Consider the following 23197-nt stretch of genomic DNA (forward strand, 5'->3'; position numbering starts at 1 on the left):
CACAATAATCCCCTGTGTGCTGGTGTAACCAGGAGGTATAAATTACACTGGTCAACAACAAAAATTCTAGCCTGGACTTTTCCAGCTTATTTCAGGGTGCTGATTCCAAATCTGATCTCAGATTTGCTCCATCACATCTCATTTTTATGCTATCGGCATACCACATTTTCATTGATTTTACCCGAAATTAACTCTGTCACTTATGATTGCAAGTTAGTCAGTAACTGCAGGATAGTGTGTTTATAATATAATTTTATGTAGATATCCACATTTATTTAATATTTTTCTTCTGCAATTTTGATTGAAAATGCTATATTTGATATCTCAAAAACCTGATGTAATAGACAAAAACTGATGCCAGATTTGTAATCAGCACCCCAAAATTACCTTAAAATCATTGGAATACCTTATGCCAGAAAAAGTGTGTTGACCAGTGTTATCCTTCTGCTGCTGCTATGACACCGTTTGGCGTCATAGCCTGCCACAGAAACTGTCCGCCTTAAATCATCAGGCGCGTCACGTGACCGAGGGCAGAGGATCAACACGTCGGGAGGAGCGCGTGGTGGGTGGGGGGATACGGGGCGGGGAGAGAGAGGAAGGGCGGGGAGTCGAGGGAGACGGAGCGCGGGGAGAGAGCGCGTTCTGTAGGGAGCGTGCGCTCGCTGTCCAGGTGAGTGCCGCGTGGTGTGTGGGCGAGTGTTGTAGCTGCAGAACGCTGATGAGTGGCAAGAGGAGGGGAGTGAGGAGGTGTTCAAATGTAAGGATGTTGCTGATGAGAGGCGAGTTAGCGGGTGAGTGAACGAGGTGAGGAGGAGGCAGTGAGCGTGCCATGTAAGTGAAGACGTCCGCGCCTCGTCACTAATTCATGGTCTCTGCATTAATGATGCGTGGGCTCGTTACCATGACCGCCCCCCCCCCGCGCGAGCCCCCCAGCCATGGGCTCCATGGAGATTACAGGGTGCAGGGTGGAGAGTGCAGGGTAGAGAGTCCAGGGTGGAGATTGCTGGGTGTAGGGTGGAAAGTGCAGGGTGGAGAGTGGAGGGTGCAGGTTGGAAGGTGCAGGGCGGAGGGTGGAGAGTGCAGGGTGGAGGGTGCAGTGTGCAGAGTGCAGGGTGCAGAGTGCAAGGTGGGGGGTACAGGATGGAGAGTGCAGGGTGGAGGGTGTAGGGTGGGGGTCCAGGGTGGAGAGTGCAGGGTGGAGGGTGCAGGTTGGAGAGTGCTGGGTGGAGGGTCCAGGGTGGAGGGTGCAGGGTGCAGGGTGGAGGGTGCAGTAAGTGATGGGCGTGCCTGTGGGGAGTGGTGGCGCAGCGGTTGGCGCATTGCGTTACGAACCCCGGTGACCCGAGTTCCTCTTCTGCTCACGGCCAACGTCGATGACGACCGTGTGACACGAGCATCTGGTGCGGTGTGCAAACATCAGCACTCGGGAGACAAAGGCGGCTAGGCGTGGTGCTGACCACACCGCTCCCTCATAGGGGCTCACTAACAGCACGTGGCCCAACAGTCGGGTAAGGGACGTCGAGGGGATCTGTTGTGTGTGGCACTGGAGAAGTCAAGAGCCGGATACAGAGTGGGCCAGAGAGGAGAGGGGGAGGGCGTGAGAGAGGGTAGAGTGTGCACACTTCTTAAATGGGTGTGTGTATGTTTTGAGTGTCCCGGTTTGTGTGGACAGAGAGCGTTCGAGAGAGGAGGTAGAGAGAGACGGGAGAGAGAGCGTTTACACTGTGCCACCTTATGGGGCTAAATCAGATTGTGCGTGCTGTCGTTTCTGATCTGAAAGCACGGCCCCTTGGTTAATCTCCCCGATATGTGACCTCAGTCAAGACGTAAGGCTTTCGACTTAAGTACAAAAATGTCCTGGGTCGCGATTGATCCTCGTCTGTAAGATCTCAAATGAAGCCCAACAAATCTGGAGAGAAAAACAAATTCTCAATATTTATTTCGCGCTGCCTCCGCATGTGTGCATGTTGAACTTCTTTGGGACCGTACGTAGCCAACCGTGATAATCGGAGGTGCGGGGGAAGGACAATAAACTAAACACAAAAAGAAAATACAGTCGATCATGGATTATTTTTTCTTATCCGGGGGGGATTGGGCGCCGAATTTTGAAAAATCCGAATAACCACGAATCATTAAAATTGCTAAATTTTGCACATTCTTGAATAACATTTTTTTGGTATTTTTCGCCGTCTTTTTAGTATTTAAAATGAGTTTACTATATATGAAGTGTTATCTGCATTTACTATACCGTACTTACCACTCCAGACTCTGCATGGGGTGATGTATACACGTGCAGTATTTTCATTGTTTAAGTTGTATGTAGTGTATAATGTACTGTATATATGTTTAACACTAAAATCAAACATAGCTACTTTTTTGGCACGCGACACGGTGCTAATCGCCGGACTGGGTCACAGCCTTTAGAGCGGTTTCGCCGGATCGACCCAGGACCACCGGATAATGTTGTAAGCTGGATAATGTTGTAAGCTGGATAATGTTGTAAGCTGGATAATGGAGTGGCCGATAATCGATGATCAATTGTACATACCGTTTAGAAATCCGCGTACATCATCTTCAGCATCTGACCCAGACCACTCATCATCTGAGTTCTTTGCTCATCTCTCTGACCCAGTGTCCATGCTGGACGTCTGTGAAAAACACCTTCAAGATTCTGATTCTGTTTGAGGAGTGGCGGCTTTATTTCTCAGCCACTTACTCTCCCTGCAAAGAGCTGCCCCTTGGCACTTCACCTGTTTGACGCTGCAGGATCTCGCCAAAATCGTAAACCGCATTTATTTCAAATGTAATATCACCTCCACTCAAGGGGTTATCAACAGATTGTAAACTAAAATTAAATTCAAAGACAATGAACGAATGTGTTAAGTAAAAGCCATGAGAAAATAGTGAGTCTTGCACTGCCACCTAAACACAATGAGGCTCGTAGCGTGCCGCGTCACCGCTGCCAAGGCATTCCAGATCCTTGCAGCGACACTCGAGGAGGCCCGACCCCCCATCGTCGAGCCAAGAGCCGAGGCTGCGAGAGTCGGTCCTGCTTTGAAGAGCGTTGCGGGTAAACCCCAGGTGTATGACAGATCAGTCGGGCCCACAGGTACATTGGTCCAAGACCATGCAGAGCTTTATAGACCAGAATGGCTCACTTATACTGGATGCGATAGCTTATTGGAAGCCAGTGCAGAGAGTGGGAGTAATTTGCTCGAAGCGGGCTACACGTCTCAGAATTCCGCATAATGCACGAGCTGAAGCCGCTTCAACAATCTTCTTGGTTCTTTCGGTAAAGTCACGTAGAAGGGAAGTAATAAAATAATAAAAATAAAACATAATAAAACAATTCTCACGACGTTTCGGCCACAACGCAAGCAGCCGTCCTCAGCTGAAGACCAGGTCTGTCGGGGAGACGGCGTCTGAATGAAACAGCACCATGCTTGGAGCGTATATTTAATCTGGGTTGGAAGGGGGGGAAAGGGCGCCTTGACAAAATAATTTGCATATCAAGAGTAATTTAGCATATTTATGGGAAATGCAGGTATGTGATTAGTACTACTTATGCCCGTGCATTATGCAGGATTAGCAGCATCAAAGGGAGGGGATATGGGAAATGCAGGTATGTGATTAGTACTACTTATGCCCGTGCATTATGCAGGATTATTAGCATCAAAAGGAGGGGATAGGGGTAGCATTAATAAAGGGAAGGAGTGTTAATAGTATGTAGCTGCAGTAACTAAAACCACCACGTAAACAACTAAAGTATAAACTACATAGTATCATCAGTATACTAAATATACTCTACAATAAGCTGAGTTACTAACAGTAAGTAATACATTACAATTCTACGTCGTAAAAAATATAATATGCTTCCATCTAAACTTTATTCTCTTACATCACACGAGTCTACACCGTACTATATACTGCCATAGACAAACCCAACATTAAATTATATACTGTATTGCTATAAACCACACAAACTCCACTCAACATCCTGGCACCAGACAAACTCCACTGTACATCCTGCCACCAGACAAACTCCACACTAGATTTGAAGTTTTCGTGACTGCAAGGATTAATACTCTTAGTTCTTTCACTTGATGCAGCAAATCTGGCTGTGACGGTCCCACCTGATGACGGAGACTTGCGTTGCCTCCGAAACGTCGTGATTTTAATTGTTTTATTTGTATTAATTTTAATTTCATTTTTTTGTTTATTTTTTTACCTACGTGGCTTTATAAAATCCGCCTCAACAAAACACGTGGAAGCCCTGCATGCAGGGCGTTACGGTAATCAAGACGGGTCTGTACGAATGCATGAGTTCATGACTCAAGATCATGAGCTGACAGGAAAGGGCGCAAACCACGGAGTTGGCAGAGATGAAAGAAACCAGACTTGACCGCAGCCACCACCTGCGCACGCATGTGTAGGCTGCGGTCAAATAGAACCCCGAGGTTGCGTACTTTTGGCAAATCACAACGTTGAACCCCGTTAATAAGCGGAAGTTTGATCTCGCACTGGCCCAGCCTGAATCGAGCATCAGAGGCAATGATCATTACCTCGGTCTTGTAGGATTTAACTTTAACCACTTCTGTTCCAGCCATGTTGCTACCTCGGACAGACATTCAGAAAATGCAGACACGCGACCCAGGTTTGTCAGTAAGCGTGTCATCGGCATACTGGTGGTAACATAAGCCATGCCTCTGGATAATATCCCCCAGCGGCTGAATGTAGAGGCTGAAAAGCAGTGGTGACAGAACAGACCCCTGCAGGACCCCAAACAGGACGGGCCCTTCAGGTGACACATGAGGGCCCATGGACACTCTGGGAATCTACCTGACAAGAAAGTGGCAATCCACTTTAAGGCGGTTTCACCAATTCCTGCCATGGTTCTCATGCACTGTAGCAGAATTGTATGGTCAACCGTGTCGAAAGTCGCAGAGAGATCAACCAAGAAAAGGGCGGATATATGTCTCCTATCCATGGACTGAATGTTATCAGTCACACAAATGACTAGCTCGAAAGCAGGACTAGGTAATATAAAAAATAAACTACCACACTCAAGAAATGTTCCAACTGGGTTGCGACCACCTTCAACAGCATCCCAATAAATGGGAGGTTCGAGTTTTAGCGATAGCTTGCTAATACATCAACATCCAATCCTGGCTTGCTCAGAAGTGGTCGCACCAGGACACAGGGACCTTGCCCTTCGAAAGGGAGGAATTGATCTGAGCAGTGGGGCTAATGTCTTCAATGACTCCTTTAGGAGCCACGACAGGTGGTCCAATTCAACTCCGAAGCAAGTTGCAAGAGGGCTGAGGAAGAAATTGGGGCAAACCTACCCAGAACTGGAGGAGTTTTTGCTATGAGGCAGATTGTATTGTGGATGAGATTAATCTTATCAGTAAAAAAAAGTATGGAAATCTCTGCATCGCTCAACAGATGGAATCATCCTGATGGTTGTACAGTCAGGATGTAACAAACTGTCGATCATCCTGAAGAGCACAGCGGGTGGTTCCTTCCCGAATAAAATTTACTGGCAATAAAAATATTGTTTTCCCAGAAAGACCGCCTTAAAATAACCCTGTTGACATGCCACCAGAGATTTCTGGTCAACATTGCAATGAGATCTACGCCAACAATGCTCCCTCTCCGTCTTGAAACGCCATGTTTAAGTTTTGTTCGGTAGAACATTGATCCTGACCCTGGGCCACAGGCAAACATCTTATCCGGGCTCTTCTGCAAGAATTTCTGTGTTCCACGGTGTCCACGCCAGGCCACCACAGATAACACCTCTGCTGTTTTTGGCTTGGTCTGGGGAGTTTAAGCGTTGAGTTTGATTTGATCTGTTACACAGATGGTCCCGTTTAGTCGCCGGTCGCCTGGCTATATTACACGGGGAGACCCATGATGCATAAGCACAGCAGTGGCAACAAAAAACAAAGACAAAAACAACAATATTGCAGAGAGGGGTGTGGTGAGAGGGGTGCGGGTGTGGTGAGAGGGGTGTGTGTGGTGAGAGCGGTGATAGGGGTGAGTGTGGTGAGATGGGTGAGTGTAGTGACAGAGGTGAGTGTGGGGAGCGGTAGTGTAGTGGTTAGGGCGCCACGCTACGAACCCGGCGACCCAAGTTCGATTCCCGCCTCACAGCCAACGCCAGTGACAATTATCTGAACCGGTCCTGGGCCTCCCCTAGTTCGACTCAAATGAGTACTTGGTGCGGTGGGTAAAAACATTGCCACTGGGGAGACAAAGGCGGCCGGGCGTGGTGTTGGCCACCCACCCCTGGTGTAACGTTCCGGCCTTCATAAGTGCTAACAGCACTTGCCCCAACAATCTGTGAAGGCTATGCGAAGGATCTTTATCTTTGCGTGTGGCAAGGTTCCTTAAGAAATATTGCACAACAAAGGAATTAGTTAGCGGTCGTAAACGAAACGCACGCGAATCGACAAAAACAACCACAGTGAAAACATCGCGTGAGAAGGGCAAGGAGGCACCAGACAATTAGGTGCATGTGCAAGTTAACTCCATGGCCAGCCCCCTCGCCCACTGTTCATTCACTCTCCTGCCCTTCATTCGCCCTCCGCTCTGCACCAAAACAGCGTTGGCTTCGCTTCGGCTTCGCCTCTCCTTTGACTCCAGTGTAGGGAGCATGGGGCCGGTGGAGAGTGTGGGAGAGAGAGGTGGGAGAGAGAGTGTGTACACTTGTTGAGTGCGTGTGCGTCGCTTCTGAGTGTTACCCTGTGTATGAGAATTTGAGAGAGGGGAGAGAGTGAGGGGGGGGAGAGGTAGGAGAGTGTGTGGAGGGGAGTAGATTTAGATGAGAGGGGAGAGGTAGGAGAGTGTGTGGAGGGGAGTAGATTTAGATGAGAGGGGAGAGGTAGGAGAGTGTGTGGAGGGGAGTGAAGTGAGATGAGAGGGGAGAGGTAGGAGAGTGTGTGGAGGGGAGTAGAGTGATATGGTAGGGGAGAGGTAGGAGAGTGTGTGGAGGGGAGTAGAAGGAGAGGGGGGAGAGGTAGGAGAGTGCGTGGAGGGGAGTAGAGTGAGATGAGAATTGGTTATGTCACAGTGTAGGGGGTGTGTGTGTGAGAGCGAGCGGGTGTGTCAGGGTGAGGGAGGGGTTTGTTTAATCCGGCCTGGTTCAGCACCTGTGTCCCTAACCACGTTGCGTGTCCACACTGTGCACAGATCAATGCACACGCAGTGACAGCACACACGCACGCATAGACACACACGTACGCACAGACACGCAGACACACACGTACGCACAGACACTCACCACACTCACTCCAATCTCACTAAAAACTCACCCCCCTCACCCCCCTCCCCCCCCCGTGTCATGTCGGCCGTGCCCCCCCCACTCTCCACGCTGCCCCCCCGGGCCCCCCTCTCGTCTCGCCGCCGCCGCTACCGCCGCTGCGCGCTCATGGCGCTGAGCGCGGCGCTGGCGCTGAGCGCGGCGCTGGCGCTGGGGGCCGCGCTGGGCGCCCCGCGCTGGCTGGGCGCGCGCACCCTGTGCGAGGCCGGGGCCCGGATCGTCAACGCCTCGGGGGGGCCCGACCTCGACAAGTTCCGCGGCGCCCTCGGCATGGGGCTCTTCACCGGGACCAACGTGCGGCAGTGCGGCCTTGGCCCGCGGCCCGCCGCTATCACCGGTGAGGGGGGGGCTGGTGGGTGGTGGGGGGGGCTGGTGGGTGGTGGGGGGGGCTGGTGGGTGGTGGGGGGGGCTGGTGGGTGGTGGGGGAGGTCTGGGGGGGGGCTGGTGGGGGGGGGAGGTCTGGGGGGGGGCTGGTGGGGGGGGGAGGTCTGGGGGGAGGTCTGGGGGGGGGGCTGGGGGGGGCTGGTGGGGGGGGGAGGTCTGGGGGGGGGCTGGGGGGGGCTGGTGGGGGGGGGGGTCTGGGGGGGTGCCCTGGTGCGGGGTGTCTGGGTGGTGGGGGGGGGAGGTCTGGGAGGTCTGGGGAGGGGCTGGGGGGGGGCTGGTGGGGGGCGGAGGTCTGGGGGGGGGGTCTGGGGGGGTGCCCTGGTGCGGGGGGTCTGGGTGGTGGGGGAGGTCTGGGGGGGGGGGGCCAACCGGCGGGGGTGTGGAGAGGAGGAGGTGGAGGGGTGGACCACGGCAGAGTGGAATTTGGGGGGGTCGGGGATGAATGAGGCGAAGTGACAAGCTGTTTAAATAGCCACCCGCCCCCCTCGCGACACGAGTAATAAATAAGCAGACATTGAATGTGTTTGGGAATATCACTAAACAACAACGTGTAGTGACTTTGGGGGAGGTGGGGGGGCACGCGTGGCGTGTGTGGTGAGGGTCCTTGCCGGAGGGTCACGCCAATGTGACGCGGTTGCTTTTTCACTGGTTTATATTTTCTCGTCTTTTACTGCCATTCCTATCGTCTCCATTGTCGTGCCGCGCACAGGTTAAATCTCGTGATTGATTTTTGTCACGTCGCTGACTCGGGTCAAGTCACGCTTACAAGCGATCTTCATCCCGGTTTATAAATTTAACTATTTTTTGTATTTTACCAGGTAGAGCCCACTAAGCTATATATCTTTTTTTTCAGAAGCGACCTGACCATAAACGATAGCTCAATGAAGTGGCTTATCACGTGGACACTTCTAACAGCCAAACACTAAACGCATGTTTCTAAATGTGGAAGGAAAAACTAGAGGACCCGGAGAAAAATCCACATGACCACGAAGAGAGAGAGAGAGACGCGCAAACTCCAAATATACAGGAGGCGTCAGGGTCGGGACTTCTGTACACCAGGCGAGGTAGTTAACATCTCTTAGCTATCATGTTCTCCTGAGTGCTCACCTGGTTCAACACAAATCGACTTCGCCACGAGTTATCTGTGACATCCTGGTGAATTGCCACGGGTTCCCCCGTGCATCCCTCCGCTACCCCCTCCTCAGCACCACGCTTCCTCCCCCATCTCTGCGACTACGACTCCTCCCGACCTGCATCTGCACCCCCCCCCCCCCCCCATATTCAATTACAGACCTCACATAAATCCAGGCCACAGAACTGTCCGCGTAAAATGCGCAGCAATCAATTCACGGCGCTGCAAATAGTTCCTGGGGCGTTGCACTGCTCGCGATGAGTGACGACCGGCGAGGCCCTCTGATTGACCGCACTGCACCGTCCGGCACAGCGACGCCGCGGATCGACCAGAACATGACACGAGACCGCCAGTGCCGTCTGCACCGTGCTCTTTGTGATGATACATTTGTTATATTTCCTGACCGTGCTAATCCACCGTTGGCTATGCACGGTGCTGCGAAAGAAGTTCAACAAACATACATGCCGCGTGTCGAAGTGCTGAGACGTATTTGAACGTAGTGGTGGTACACCGGTGGTGCGCGGCGTATAAACTCAATAAATCGATATCATTCTTTATTTCCCCGCGATTAGCAACCTCGGTCACAAAATCTTGCGTGGTGGTGCGTCACAATCAGTTCTCGTGATGCCGAAGCGGTCGGAAGACGACCGTATATGTTAGGAGCTGAAACACGAAGCTTCGTAGTCTGTTGCCGTACAACAGCACCCAGCCTGATGACGATCGGCTGGCTCCGTGTTCCAAAGGCAGATTTGACTCTTCGTGCTCTCGACTTGGTCAGACGGTTCCTCGATTCATTTCCGCTCCCCACCCACCCAGACACGCACACCATCACCCACGCACACTCACGCGCTCACACACTCATGGAATATGAATAGTACCCATTCAGGAAAGTGCCGGTAGTATGCACCGTTGGAGTTGTGAGAAGTGGCTGTAGTTTGGCGTCGTCACGTACATATCCGCCACTCTCTTCTTGTGTTATTGTGTGTGTGTTGGGGAGCGCTTCGAACCCGGCGTCCCGAGTTAGATTCTTGCTCACGATCAACACCAGTGACGATTATCTGAATCGGTCCTGGGTCACCCCTAGGTCGACTCAGCCTGAAATGAGCACCTGGTGCGATATGTAAACATCGTCATTGGGAAGACAAAGGCGACTGGGCGTGATGCTGGCCACCCACCCCCTCGTGTGATGTGCCAGCCTTTATAGATGCTACTCACTAACAAAATGTATACTAAGGCTACACGGTGGATCTTTGTCTCGGTGTGTGTGTACAGTGTTAATGATATTCTGCCAGGGGGATCCCCTCCATGCACTCTCCTACCTCTCCCAAATCATCTCACTCACCTCCCCTCCACGCTCTCCTCGCTCCCCACCTCTCATCTCACTCGATTTCTGTAATGGGCCGGTGTGGCTCAGCATTACAACCTGCACTGGGTAGGTTGCGAGTTCAAATCCTGGTTCGGGGTTGACTCGGCCCCATCATCTCTCCCTCCGTGGTCGATAAAGCGGGTACCACTTTACGTGGGTGGAAGTGAACATTGGTTGTCCTATGGACAGACTCGCCTCTGCCGTCGAAAAGTAGAATTTCCACCACTGACCAAGAGCCGTAAACGGAAGATAAGTGCCAATGCCTCAATGCACCAAATCGCTTTGGCCTTTGTTCAGACTCCTGGGGGAATCTTTATGTTAAAGTGGGCAAACCACAGGTGAGTGCTTGGAGGAAGCAGCCAGACCTATCGCTACCAACGATTGTCTGAGCTCTGTGGCCCGAGACTGGGAGGTTTGCGTGGAGAGGGAACCGGAGCACACGTGCGAGGGAGGCAACACTGTATCCCACACAGATGGAACAGATGGAGATTAGAACGGGATTTACCCCATCTGGCAATAATACAGGTGTTAAGATGTCCAAACACCAAATAGACACCTCTTGCAAGGCATTTTGATACCACCCAAAAAATAGTCCATTAGATATAACTGGTCAACCCGAGCTATCAATGCTTTCGTATTTGCATTGCCTTTGTGCTGTTTGTATCTTGGCATTCTCTAGTATAACGCTGGTGAGACAAGGCCATAGAAGAGGCTGTCTCTGGTGTAGATCGATCAGTTTCAAAGACAATGCAGAACATTATCAGAGCACATTTGTTTGGATATTCTACCACAAGCATTGGTGGTTAATGTAGTCGTGATGCCTTGCAATAGATTTGGTGTTCGAACATCTTAAAACCTATCTTTTGCCGAAATGGATAAAGCCTATTCTTTTTCATAATTTTGATGGTCCCAAAGAGATGGAGATCAGACCGCGCTTGGCTGCACCCTCTTTTCCTGGCGAGACAGGGAAATGCTTTTCCTCGACGCCCACACGAAGGGAGTTCTCCAAGGAGGGAGTTTCCCTCCTTGCACCCTTCCACTGGAATAAACTCTTCCTGTACATGACAAGTCCCCCTCCGTAACCTCCTTCCGTTTCTCTCTCAAAGCCTCACCACCTCTTCTCCATTGCCCATTACCCTTCTTCTTCCCTCTCCTCGCCCCTCCACTCTGTCCATTCCCTTCCCCAAACCCCTTTCGTGAACCCCCACGTGTCCTCTGTTACGGTTACTCATTCCCCCACTCATTCCTCAGCGCCTTGAGCTAAGGCGCTCTACATAAGGATCAAATAAGATTAGATGTGTGATCCACCAACCCTTGCTGCTGCCTCCACAGGGTTGGATTACTCCAGGCAGCCCCATGTGTGCGTGTGTGTCTGCAGTATGGGGAGTGGTGGTATAGAGGGTGACCTGGGTTCGATTCTTGCTCACGGCCAACAACAGTGACGATTATCTGAACTGGTCCTGGGCCTCCCCCTCAGTCGACTCAGCCTCAAATGAGTACCTAGTCTGAGTGTAAACATTGCAGCTGGGGAGACAAAGGCGGCCGGGCGTGGTGCTGGCCACCCACCTCCGAGTGCGCCATAATAGGTACTCGCTAACAGCACATGCCCCAGCAGTCTGTTAAAGCTATATGGGGGATTTTTGTCTTTTGTGGCGCAGTATTCCCCGAGCTGATGCGGCACCGCGAGGGCGCACTGCTGGCGTGCGTGTGCGCATGCCTGGGCACCGCGTGCGTGTGCGCGCTGGGCTGCGCGGCGCTTGCACTCTACAACGCTATGACGAGGCCCTACCGCATCCTCTTGGGCACCCTGGGCATCCACTTGACCGCCGCCGCCACAGGTACACACACACACACGGGTGCCAATACCAATACTCGTCATTAGCCACTAAGTGGTGGTGACGTCACCACGGCGCTTGTACCAAGCTAAGTGCATGTTAAGGCCACGTGAAGTGTCGAACGCCCGCTGACAGGATGTCACGGAACAGACCCAGGTGCCATGGGTCGACTGACTGAGACGACTGGCTGATGCACCATCTGTGCTCCCTACTCTGCCAACTTGCTGTGTTTTAACCACCTGGCACTTTGCTCATTGTTGTGAGCGTTGCTTCTCTGCCCTCTGTTGTTGCTGGAGGACAACTGCTTCCAACTGTCCAGTAGCGTCCTTCATGAGCCTCCTCCACAGACACCACTGGTACCAGTTATCGGCAAGTTCACTCAGCTCTACTTCCTCTTGTACCACATCACTCCATCTCTTTTCTAGCCCGTGCTGCACCCATTTAGCCCTCTGTCCGGCCGAACAAAAGCTGTTTAGGCATGCGGTGGTGGGCCATGCGGGCTACATGTCCCAGCCAATGCAGCCTTGCCTGTCAGAGGAGATCACTGTTGGCACTTTGTCCAGATCTTTCAAGGATTAGTGAGCTCCTCGCACAATCCAGCTTGGTTAAACCCAGGATGGATCGTAGGTAGGCCAGCCTATGCCTTTCTAGCCGGCGAAGATGTTCTATCAGGGGGGTCCATGTTTTGCAAGCATAGAAAAGGGAGGGCATGACCGTGGCCAAGGAGACCTGAAGCTTTGTGTGTAGTAGCAAACCAGGTAGCTTCCACACAGCGATACGCAGCCGATGAAAAGATAATGCTGCTAACTGCTTTGGAGTGAGACCTCCAAATAAGTCCTGAGCACATTGCCCAGGTATGGAAAACTCTCCATTCTCTCTACAACTGCTCTATCGCCAATTGGGAGTTGTGGGGGTGGAGTGTTTGATGGCACAAAATACCCAGGCAGGTGCTTAGTTTTGGTGGGGCTGAAACTACATTGGGGCTCCCTAAGCTTCTCCTCAGCATGCCTGGCCAGGCTATACTCTTTAGTTCTTTAGGTAAAGTCGATACCAAAGAGTATGGATTCCAGCAGTCACGAAAACTTCAAATCAAGATTGGTCAGGCTATGTTGAATAATCCTTGGCAGGACCTTTCGTGTCAAATTGAGGAGGGAGATGCCTCTGTAGTTTTTACAGTCTGTGTGGTCCTCCTTTTTGACGATGGGGACCACGAGGGCATCCTTTCAATCCTGCAGAACCCATTCAATGGTTCCAGACTGTTATAATTATTTCATATAGGGCAGTCTATGCACAAACGCCACCCTCCCTCAGCATTTTGCTTGGTAGATCATCTCTGCCCGGCACTTTTCCTGGGCTCAGACTTTGGATCGCCTTCTGTACTTCTTCATCAGATGGCACTTCAGCCAGCCATTGACAGGGGGTGACTACTTATTTCAATATGTCAGGTTCGGCAGCCTTAGCAGGGTCATCCCCACTTTGCCCCATGACGTTTTCCAGGCTGAGGAATTTTCCCTCCCTCAAGACCACACAGAAATGCTCAGAAAAAACTGCAATCCTGTTCCTGGGGGTCGGATATTTGATCACTTTTCTTTCCCATAATGATGGTAATAGGTGTGGTGCTGAAAGTTACTTTTTTGATGGAGTTAAAGAGTGATTTGTGATCGTTTGCTACTGAGGCAGACTCCATTTCCTCAGCAACTCGCGGCCACCACCCATCCTTGCAGCGCCGCACAGCTCTCCGAACCTCTGAGTGAAGGCTGCAGTAAGCATCCTCATTCTTTGATGTGGATGGTGAGAGTGGGCCTGTCACTTTTTCTCAGCCAGCCAGAACACCTCCTCTGTCAGCCAGCGTCTCTGGGGAGGTTTGGACTGTGTACCCAAAGCAGTCATTGCAGTTGCATGAGCCACAGTTCTAAACCTCGCCCATTTCCCCTCGACATCAGGAGTGGGGGACGATTCCAACCCGATGATGAAATTCTCACTTGCAAATTTCATCAACTAGCTGAGACCAGGCCACTGTGGGTTTGAATGGGGTTCTGGATGTCCATCCCCCACCGGAGTGGAAGAATGGCAGTTGCATCTTACAGAGGGCAAGCCGATGGTCAGTGGGCAGATCAGCTCCACGGTAGGTCCTGGTGTCAAGGACATGGGCCCGCATCTGCTATTCCGTCACTATATAGTCCAGCAGATGTTCTTGCTTGGATCTAGAATGCATCCATGATGTTGTGTGGATGCGCTAATGCCGGAACAGCATGTTGATAATTACAAGCCCATGGGCTGCACAAAAGCCTAGCAGCCTCCGACCGTTGTTATTGAGCTGATCTGGCCCATGCTTTCCAATCACTCCAGACCAGGTGCCAGCATCATGACCTACTTGGGCATTAAAGTCACCCAACAGGATGACTCTCTCCCGAGTGGCCACTTTAGCCAGCACCTGTGACAGGAGTCATAGAAGGCATGTGACTCATCGGCCTTGCCAGCATCTCTCTCCTGATGTTCATTTTCAGTGGGGACATAAGTAACCACGACGACTACTCCTCGCCTCTGGTTGATAGGAAGGCGAGCCCAAAGTAGCCTGGGGCTTACAGCTTCCCACACCTCATCGCCACGCTCCCACACCCCTTTCATTCTTTTGTTGAGAAGAAGAGTCACTCCCTGTTGTTTGGCAGTCTCCTGCTCCGAGTAGAGGTCTGTCTCCCCCTCATGGTGGCATGAGCCAGAGTCAGTCCACCGGACCTCCTAAATACTGCGGAGATCCAGGCAGTACCGGTCCAGCTCCCGGCAGAGAAATGGCTGCCTCTCGTCCGCAGTGAGCTTTTGAACATTCCACGTGGCCACCCACCAAATGGGGTTCGGCCAGGAGACATCATAGACGCCTGTTCCCCCGGCACAAGTTTCGTTATATATTTTTCACGTGGTTTAGTGGTAATTAATTGAAGGTGGAGGGGTTACCAGCCCCTCGCACCCGTCTAGAGCCCCCGTTTGGCTGCTGTGGTGACTACAAGCGCTATGAAGGGGTATAGCCGATTTTGGAATTGGCCTTCTCTCCATGGCATTGCTCACATCCACCGAAGTGTTGCCGTCCGGCACCAGCGAGGAGGTAAAGGTTTGTTTTTGCTGGATACGTGGGTATACACACACACGGGTACACACGCGAGTACACAAACACATTCGGGTACACACACACACGGGTACACAAGAACACACACCGGTACACACACACACACGGGTACACACGCGGATACACACACATGGGTACACACACATTTATACGCACACATGCAGGTACGCCCAAACGAGACATTTATAAAAAGCATACGGATATAATGTAATGTATATTTATAGGCACCTTCACTCAAAGCGCTTGACATAGCTTACAAAACGATCACAGCATGGGATGATGCAGTTGACAGGGGGTGTGCAAGGGTTGAGGAAAGAGTGCTTCGGGATCACGGAAGGGTCGGGGAGAGATGGAGTGGAGGGGCGAGGAGAGGGAAGAGAATAGGTGGTGAGGCTCTAAGAGAGGAACGGAAGGAGGTTAAGGAGGTTCATGTACAGGGGAAGTTGATTTCAGTGCCGGATCTAACCCGCGACTCTCTGCTTCTGGCAGCACTGCTGGCTTGGGTGGCCGTGGCCATGTTCTGTGGCCTGGCCTTCGCCTCGGACCTCGTGGAGCAGGCGGCCAACGCGGGCGAGCCGGGCGTGCTGCGCGTGCTCACCGAGCACGTGTGGCTCAGCGACGGCGCGTGGCTGGCGCTGGCGGCGCCCTGCGGGGTGGCACTCGGCTCCCTCTCCGCGCATGCTGCTCGCTCTCCCTCGACCCCGTGCTGCTACTGTTGCTGTTCCGGGCAGCGCGGGGCCCGCGGGGGCTCAGGGGAGAAGCCGGTGACGCAACTCGGGGACGAGCTCATGTACTGACGACGAGAGCGTGCGTGCGCACCCGACTGGGAGGGACCATGAAATGCTCTTTTGGTTGACTCGATTATCGCACGGGACATGGCAGAATTGTGTCCTTGTGTGAGATTCTGTGTGGCCGAGGTCGATGAAGCCGTTTTTTTTCTCAGTTAAAGACGGACTCGAAAGTAATTCTCCAGGGGTTGGATGCTGACTTCGTCTGTGATGCCGGATGGTGGAAGCAGCGCGAGTCGGAACACTGCGACAGTGTTCCCCGTTGTCTCTCCGAGCCACATCGAGACTCCCCCAATCATCACCCCGAGTCATGCTGAGCCTCGCAAAGTCTCCCCGAGTCTCCTTGAGACTCCCTGAGTCTCCCCGAGTCTCCTTGAGACTCACAGAGTCTCCCCGAGTCTCCAGCTGACCTCCCCATTGCGGCCAAAAGAGGAGAATCGATCGCCGTGTCTCCTGCGAGTGGACTCGGCCAAGTCTAACGCTGGACCAGCGGAGGATGGTTGCCATGGTCAGCGCGTGAGGTCAAAGGTGACGTCATATCACAGTGTGAGGTTAATGCGTGTGTGGTATGTCTGTATGTCTATGTGTTTATATCTACGTGTGTATGTGTGTCTAAGGTAAAACGTGTGTGTATGTCCGTGTGTTTGTATGTGGGAGCGGTTAACATGTTGTGCTATGAACTTAGCGACCTGAGTTCAATTCCCGCTCACGGTCAACACCAGTAACAATTATCTGCACCAGTCCTGGGCCTCCCATCGGTCGACTAAACCTCAAATGAGTACCTGGTGTGAAGTATAAACATCACCGCTTGGGAGACAAAATTGGCCGGGAGTGGTGCTGGCAATCCACCCCCTTTGTGTGCCATGCCAGCCTTCATAAACGTTTGCGAACAGCACTGTAAAAGTATGTTAAGGCTATACGGGCGATCTTTGTCTTGTGTATGTCTATATGTGTATCTCTGTTTGAGGCAGTAGTTCGAGAGCAATATAACACTGACACTTTTTATTTCATCAGGTAACGCCCACTGAGCAATATAGCTCTTTTTCAGAAGCGACATGGCTATCACAAATGATAGCTCAACGAAGTGGCTTATCATGTGGAAATTAATAGCAGCCAAATACTCTAAACGCACGTTGATTCTAAATGTGGAGGGAAAAACCAGAGGACTCGGAGAAAAATACACACGACCACGGGGAGAACATGCAAACTCCAAATATACAGTCGTCATGATCGGGATCGAACCCACGACCTCCTGTAGGCCAAGGGAGGTAGTTAACGTCTCACCACCGTGGAGGCCCCATAGGCTCCCTGGAAAAGCGTCGCCGTCACGTGGCCTTCTCGTGTCCCTGCTTCGTCAAGTTGTTCAGCCATCTTGCCGAAGCTGCGTGGTACGAAAAGGGACGAGAACCGAATGCAACTCAAAGTCAATCATCCCGCCAGCCTCGTCTCTCTGAAGAGCGTGCGCCGGCCACGGCAACGTATCATCACAAGATCGCCTTTGTACACCCTGCAGAAAGGCATGGACTATCGACCTAAAATAAACCGTGCGACGGTTTCAACCTAGAAACAGCAAAGCATCGTAACGCACAACTGAAAGCCGTCGCCGGCCTTTTGGACCAAGCTCAGAGCCCGGATGAAGAGAGTCGGGGGCGTCGTTTGTTCTAAGGTCTGGCAGAGTATGGAAGCAATGCGGCGTGGAGCTCTCGGAACCCACCCTTATCGGAACCGCTTCCAAATCCTCGACAAATTCCACCTGTGCTCAGAAAACAACCCACCCGCATCTGAAAAGGAATGGCAAAAGTGATGTCTGCAATGGTGAAGCTCTTCAACGCAGCCGCTCCTTGGAAATCGAAGCCCCTTGCTTGTTTCCGATTAACTTGCGATGTGGGTTCAAGTGAAATGGCCGCAATTCTGAGAGCTTCAAGGAGCCGCTAAAAAAGTGGCCACAAAAAGAGCTTCAAAGCCAGGCCAAAGTGCAACTTGAAAGCCGTGCGACGTGGGACCATGTTGGTGCTCAGCTGTTAGACGTAGCGAGGCTCAGGTGATTAAGACAAGACGACAACTTCGCAAGCAACAGGTGCAGTCGATGTGGGAAGGAGAGAGAGGGCGAGAGAGCTCCCATTCACCCATCGTTCTCCACAGCCACAGTCGCACACGCGGGACACCAGAACCGTCAGTGGCATCATCTTCGGACATGCAGAAGACAATGTGTGTGTCTGTGTGTGGGTGGCGTCTAGGGGAGTGGTAGTTTAGCGGTTAGCGCGCTGCGCTACGAACCCGGCGACCCCAGGTCGATTCCCGCTCATGGCCAAGACCAGTGACGATCTGAACCGGTCGTGGGCCTCCCCTAGGTCGACTCAGCCTCAAATGAGTTCCTGGTGTGTTGTGTAAACATCGCCACTGGGGTGCGTGCCGGCCTTCATCGGTGCTCGCTAACAGCACTTGCCCCAAGTCTGTTACAGGCTATACGGGGGATCTTAATCTTTATTTTGTCTAGGTTTATGTATGTGCATCAGTGTATCTTCGTCTCGGTGTCTTGGTGTGCGTGTCTGTTTATTGTGTGTATTCGCTGTGTGTCTGTATCTTTCATTGTGGGTCTCTGTTTCTCCGTGTCGTCTCTTTGTCTATGCATTTCTCTGTTTCTGTGTCTTTATCTGTCTCGCTGTCTCTAGATGTGCCCTGTAAGAATAATAATAATCATGCTTATTTTTAAAGTGCATTTCATCTAGAAATATCTCAAAAGCGCTGTATGTAAAAAATACTGTAAAATAAAATAACAACACTTAAAAAATGTACCTGTTGTTGCTGGCTGTCGCGTCGGACCGACGGTGGCTATTGAGTGAAAGTTGTTGTCGACTCCGTGCGTGCGTCTTCACGGTGGCTCAGGAGACTGATACGCGCAGCAGATCACGCACTTAAACTCTGAAGGTTCAGCCCCTGCTCGCCGCACGGAGGGTATCGCGCGTCGACTTTATTGGTTCCATCGAGGGGGTCGATTTTAGGATGCTCATCGATACTGGTGCGTCGGTGACCATCATTTCAAAGCTAATTTATAATATTTTGCCCGCTAAATGCCATATCCAATGCCCTGTTGAAGTGCCGTGCTTTGCCGAAAATGGTGGCTCATTGGGCATCATTGGAAAAATAACAGCGCAGGTATGTATTGGCGATGTTAAATTGACAGGTCCGATTCTCGTCTCCTCATCTCTTGCCATTCCATGCTTGCTCGGGACTGATTTCTTGGGTAAAATGCCTGTAAATATTCTAATTGACCAAGGGTGCATTGAATTGCCATCGGGCCGTTGTATGGCCTTTTTACCGTCTCTCGCTCGGATGTGTACGGCCAATGCCACTGTGCAAGCACTGGCGTCTAAAACGGTTCGGATTCCGCCTGGTGCGCAAATGTTCATCCCCTTACGGTTGCGCAAGCCATTAGACCAGACGGCGGCCGCGGGAGGGGTCCTCTTGGGACCCTCCAATACGGCCGCAAAGGGATTGACGTTAGTTGGAGCCCAGACGCTGGCGTCCAACGACCAGGAATCTTTCATCCAGGTTCTCAACGTTGGGTTAGACACTTCCATTGTTCAGGAGGGCACCCTGTTAGCCCATGCGTCACCCACACTTCACGAGTAAGGGTCCAGATGACGAGTGGTTGAAATCGCTTTGTTCGGAGAGTGCGGACTTGTCCGAGTCCTAGAGGGATAAGTTGAGGGCGCTCTTACAAGAGTTTGCTGACGTTTTTAGTACGGGGAAATTTGACATCGGCCGTACTACGCTCTTGAGCCACCATATCGATACGTGCGACGCGGCTCCCATCCGGCAGAACCCTTACCGGCTGAGCCCTGCAGAGAAGGAGCATGTTTGGCTAGCAGTTGATGAGATGCTAGCTGCAGACATCATTTCGCCATCCAGCAGCCCGTGGGGAACCCCTATTGTTTTTGTTAAAAGCATGATGGAGGCTTGCGCTTCTGTGTCGATTTCCGCAAGATCAACAAGATATCTGTGGCTGATGCTTACCCTCTCCCTCGGATGGACGATTCCCTGGACGCCCTAGCGGGTGCCCACTACTTCTCTACCCTTGATCTCTTGTCCGGATTTTGGCAGTTGCCACTAGACGAAGTCTCTAGGCCCAAAACAGCCTTTCGTATACCTCAGGGCCTATTCGAATTCAATCGGCTTCCGATGGGGCTCCACTATGCGCCGACTATGTTCCAACGATTGATGGAGCTGGTCCTGGCTGGACTTCAGTGGGACTCATGCTTAATATACCTTGACGAACATTTTGATCGGTTACGTGCCGTCTTTCTCAAAATGCTTGCAGCAAATCTCAAATGTTAGCCGCAAAAGTTTCACCTCCTTCAAAAATCCGTGCGGTATCTCGGTCATATTGTCAGTAAAATTGGACATTGCGACGGACCCCAACAAAACAGCGTGTGTTTGGACTTGGCCAACCCCCATGTCGGTGGGGGAGGTACAGAGTTTTATAGGATTCGTGTCTTATTATCGCCGTTTTATCACCGGGTTCGCTACCAACGCAAAACCCCTCCATGCCTTGACGGCTAAGGGTAAGAAGTTTCATTGGGGGGAGGAGGCTGCATTTGTTGCGCTCCACGATGCCTTGGTGAACACCCCTCCCCTCCGCTACCCCGACTTTGCCACACCGTTCGTCCTTGATACAGACGCGAGCAACACCGGCATCGGCACGGTTCTGTCCCAGGTTGGAGTGCGTTGTCGCATACGGCAGCAAAGTATTGTCACTGGCCGAACAACGATACTGTGTCACACGCCGGAAACTCCTGGCGATCGTTTTTTTTGTACAACAGTATCGCCCCTATTTGTATGGCAGACACATTGCGGTGCACTCTGACCACGCAGCGCTACAGTATGCATTGTGGATTGAACAGCCATCAGGCAAACTTTCGCATTGGCTGGAGGTCCTCCTTCACTGTATCCTATCAGAAAGGCACCCAGCATATGAACGCGGATGCCTTGTCGCGATTGCCACCAAACGACAGGTGCGCTTGTTTTTTGGGCTTGGGGCGTTGTAAAGCCCCGACCGACGACTCACCCCCACCCCTTGCGGCGTCGGCTGAGGTGGCCTCCTCCAAGGTAGCCGACGGTCCCTTGGCGTATGATGCCATCTTTGGCCTTGATCTCGCAGATGGGGGCGCCTCCAGGTGGAGGACGCCTCCCTGGTTAAATTGCGCAGCCGCGTCAAGGAAACGGATGGGGGTAGGGACCGTAGGGGCATAGCCTTGCGTCCTAAGGGATGGCCTGCTAATGTGTTGGGATGGCGGCTTGCGCCATTACAATATTGTTGTGCCCACTGCCCTGCGGGGTAAGGTTATGTGGGCAGTGCACGAATGACTGTTGCACTTGGGTGTGCAAAAGTCTTGCCACGCTCCAGGTTGACTTCTTTTGGCCGGGCATGGCAGAGGATGTAGCTGATTTGTTGAAGGGGTGTGTGCAGTGTGCGTGGCGGAAACACCCAGCCAGGCCCTGTTGTCCGTCGTTGCAATCAATTCGGGTCTCCCGCATTAACGAGTTGGTCGCTATAGACATACTTGGTCCGTTTCCCGCCACCCTTCGTGGAAATAAATATTTGTTGGTTGGCGTCAAATATTTATCGCACTGGCCAATGGCCTGGCCGCTCCCCAACCAGTCGGTGGTTGCCATTACTGAGGCTTTCCTTGATGGCTATGTCATGGACAACGGTGCTCTTGAGCGTCTTTTGACCGATCAGGGCAAGAAAATATGTACATCACCATACCACGCCCGGACGGATGGAATGGTGGAACGCCTGCACAGAACTCTGACTTCGATGCTGAGACATCAGGTCGGCGAGTCCCAGCTTGATGGGGACTTGCAGGTTCCCGGAGTTCTGGTTGCCTACTGAATAGCTCCTCATGCATCCATCGGCAATTCGCCGTTCTTTTGAATGTACGATGGAGACCATGACCCCCAAATTGATGTCCAACTACATGTCGCGCCAAACAAGGCCAACTTTTGGATTCCATGCGCTTTAACCTTCAGAGGCTTTGGAAGCGTGTGAGGCTTCTAGGGCAAATTCTTCTTCTTCTTTAGTGCTGCCTAACGGCGTGTGCGACTTCACGATGATATTGGTCCCGGTCTAGCACGGCGTGTAGAGTTTGTGCTGTTGTTAATTGTAGCCATGTTTTGATGTTACTGAGCCATGTCGTTTTTGGCCGTCCTGGTCGTTTTTTCCCTTCGATTTTTCCTTCCAGGATTTGCTTTAATAGCTGGTATTTGTGGTCGTTTCGGGCAATGTGGCCTAGGTAGTAACACTTCCTGCTAATGATGGTCTTCAGCAGTTGCCTGTCAGTGCCCATATCTTGCAGAACTTGTGTATTGGTGGTTTTGGCTGTCCATGGGATTTTCAGCATTCTTCGATACAGCCACATCTCGAAAGCATCGAGCCTTTTTGTTGCTGTTGTTGTCAGTGTCCACGTCTCTACTCCGTACAACAAAATTGACCAGATGTAGCATTTCAGTGTGCGCAGTTTCAGTGATGTACTCAAATTGCGGTCTGCAAGGAGTGTTTTCCATTTAATAAATGCTTGCCTTGCTTGTTCAATTCTGCTCTTGATTTCGACTTCATGGTTCAACTGATCGTCAATGATTACACCAAGGTATTTAAATCGGTGTACTTGTTCCAATTTTTCGCTACCAAGCTTGATTGTTATTTCGCTTGTAGTTCGGCTGACCTTCATAACCTTTGTTTTCTTTTTATTAATTCGTAAGCCCCATATTTGACTCTCTGTGGCAACCTCTTCCAAGATTTGTTGTAGGTCTTGTTCCGAATCGGCCAGCAGTGCAGTGTCGTCGGCATACCTGATGTTGTTGATGTATTGTCCATTTACTTTAATACCAATGTTTTTATCTGCTAGTGTTCGATCAAAAATCTGCTCCGAGTAGATGTTGAAAAGACTGGGTGAAAGTGGGCAGCCTTGTCGTACACCTTTTTGTATTGGTGTTGGGTCTGTCAATTCGTTGTCATATCGGAGTTGGGCTGTTTGCTTCCAATAAAGAGCAATGATGAAATTGATGTCTTTTTTTATCTAGTCCCAGTTGTTTTAATAGAGCTGCTAGTCGGTCGTGGTCTACTGAGTCAAAGGCTTTCTCGTAATCTATGAAGCAGATGTACACTTCTTTCTGATGTTCGTAGCATCGCTGTAGTAGTATCTGTAGACAGAAGATTGCTTCTCTTGTGCCTAGTCCTTTGCAGAAGC

General features: G+C 51.6%; 1 protein-coding gene and 1 long non-coding RNA gene across 2 annotated transcripts; both read left to right on the forward strand.

The window, feature by feature from the left end:
• Nucleotides 1-601: 601 nt before the first annotated feature.
• Nucleotides 602-7292, forward strand: LOC144942588 (uncharacterized). The gene is made up of 2 exons (XR_013639402.1): nucleotides 602-670; nucleotides 7192-7292. It is a non-coding gene; the product is annotated as an uncharacterized LOC144942588 (long non-coding RNA).
• Nucleotides 7293-7342: 50 nt separating this feature from the next.
• On the forward strand, nucleotides 7343-18728 carry CLRN2 (clarin 2). The gene is made up of 3 exons (XM_078869358.1): nucleotides 7343-7658; nucleotides 11862-12041; nucleotides 15649-18728. The coding sequence occupies exons 1-3, from the start codon at nucleotides 7343-7345 to the stop codon at nucleotides 15954-15956; spliced, it is 804 nt and encodes a 267-aa protein (XP_078725484.1). The 3' UTR covers nucleotides 15957-18728.
• Nucleotides 18729-23197: the final 4469 nt, after the last annotated feature.

Source organism: Lampetra fluviatilis, chromosome 27 (genome assembly GCF_964198595.1).
Source record: "Lampetra fluviatilis chromosome 27, kcLamFluv1.1, whole genome shotgun sequence".
Taxonomy (NCBI): Eukaryota; Metazoa; Chordata; class Hyperoartia; order Petromyzontiformes; family Petromyzontidae; genus Lampetra; species Lampetra fluviatilis.

Excerpts from the sequence above, each read along its gene's own strand:
- CLRN2 (XM_078869358.1), top strand. The coding sequence starts at position 7,343 with ATGTCGGCCGTGCCCCCCCCACTCTCCACGCTGCCCCCCCGGGCCCCC. Across the intron at positions 7,659-11,861 it reads GCGGCCCGCCGCTATCACCG|TATTCCCCGAGCTGATGCGG; the intron begins GTGAGGGGGGGG and ends TTTGTGGCGCAG. Across the intron at positions 12,042-15,648 it reads CTTGACCGCCGCCGCCACAG|CACTGCTGGCTTGGGTGGCC; the intron begins GTACACACACAC and ends TGCTTCTGGCAG.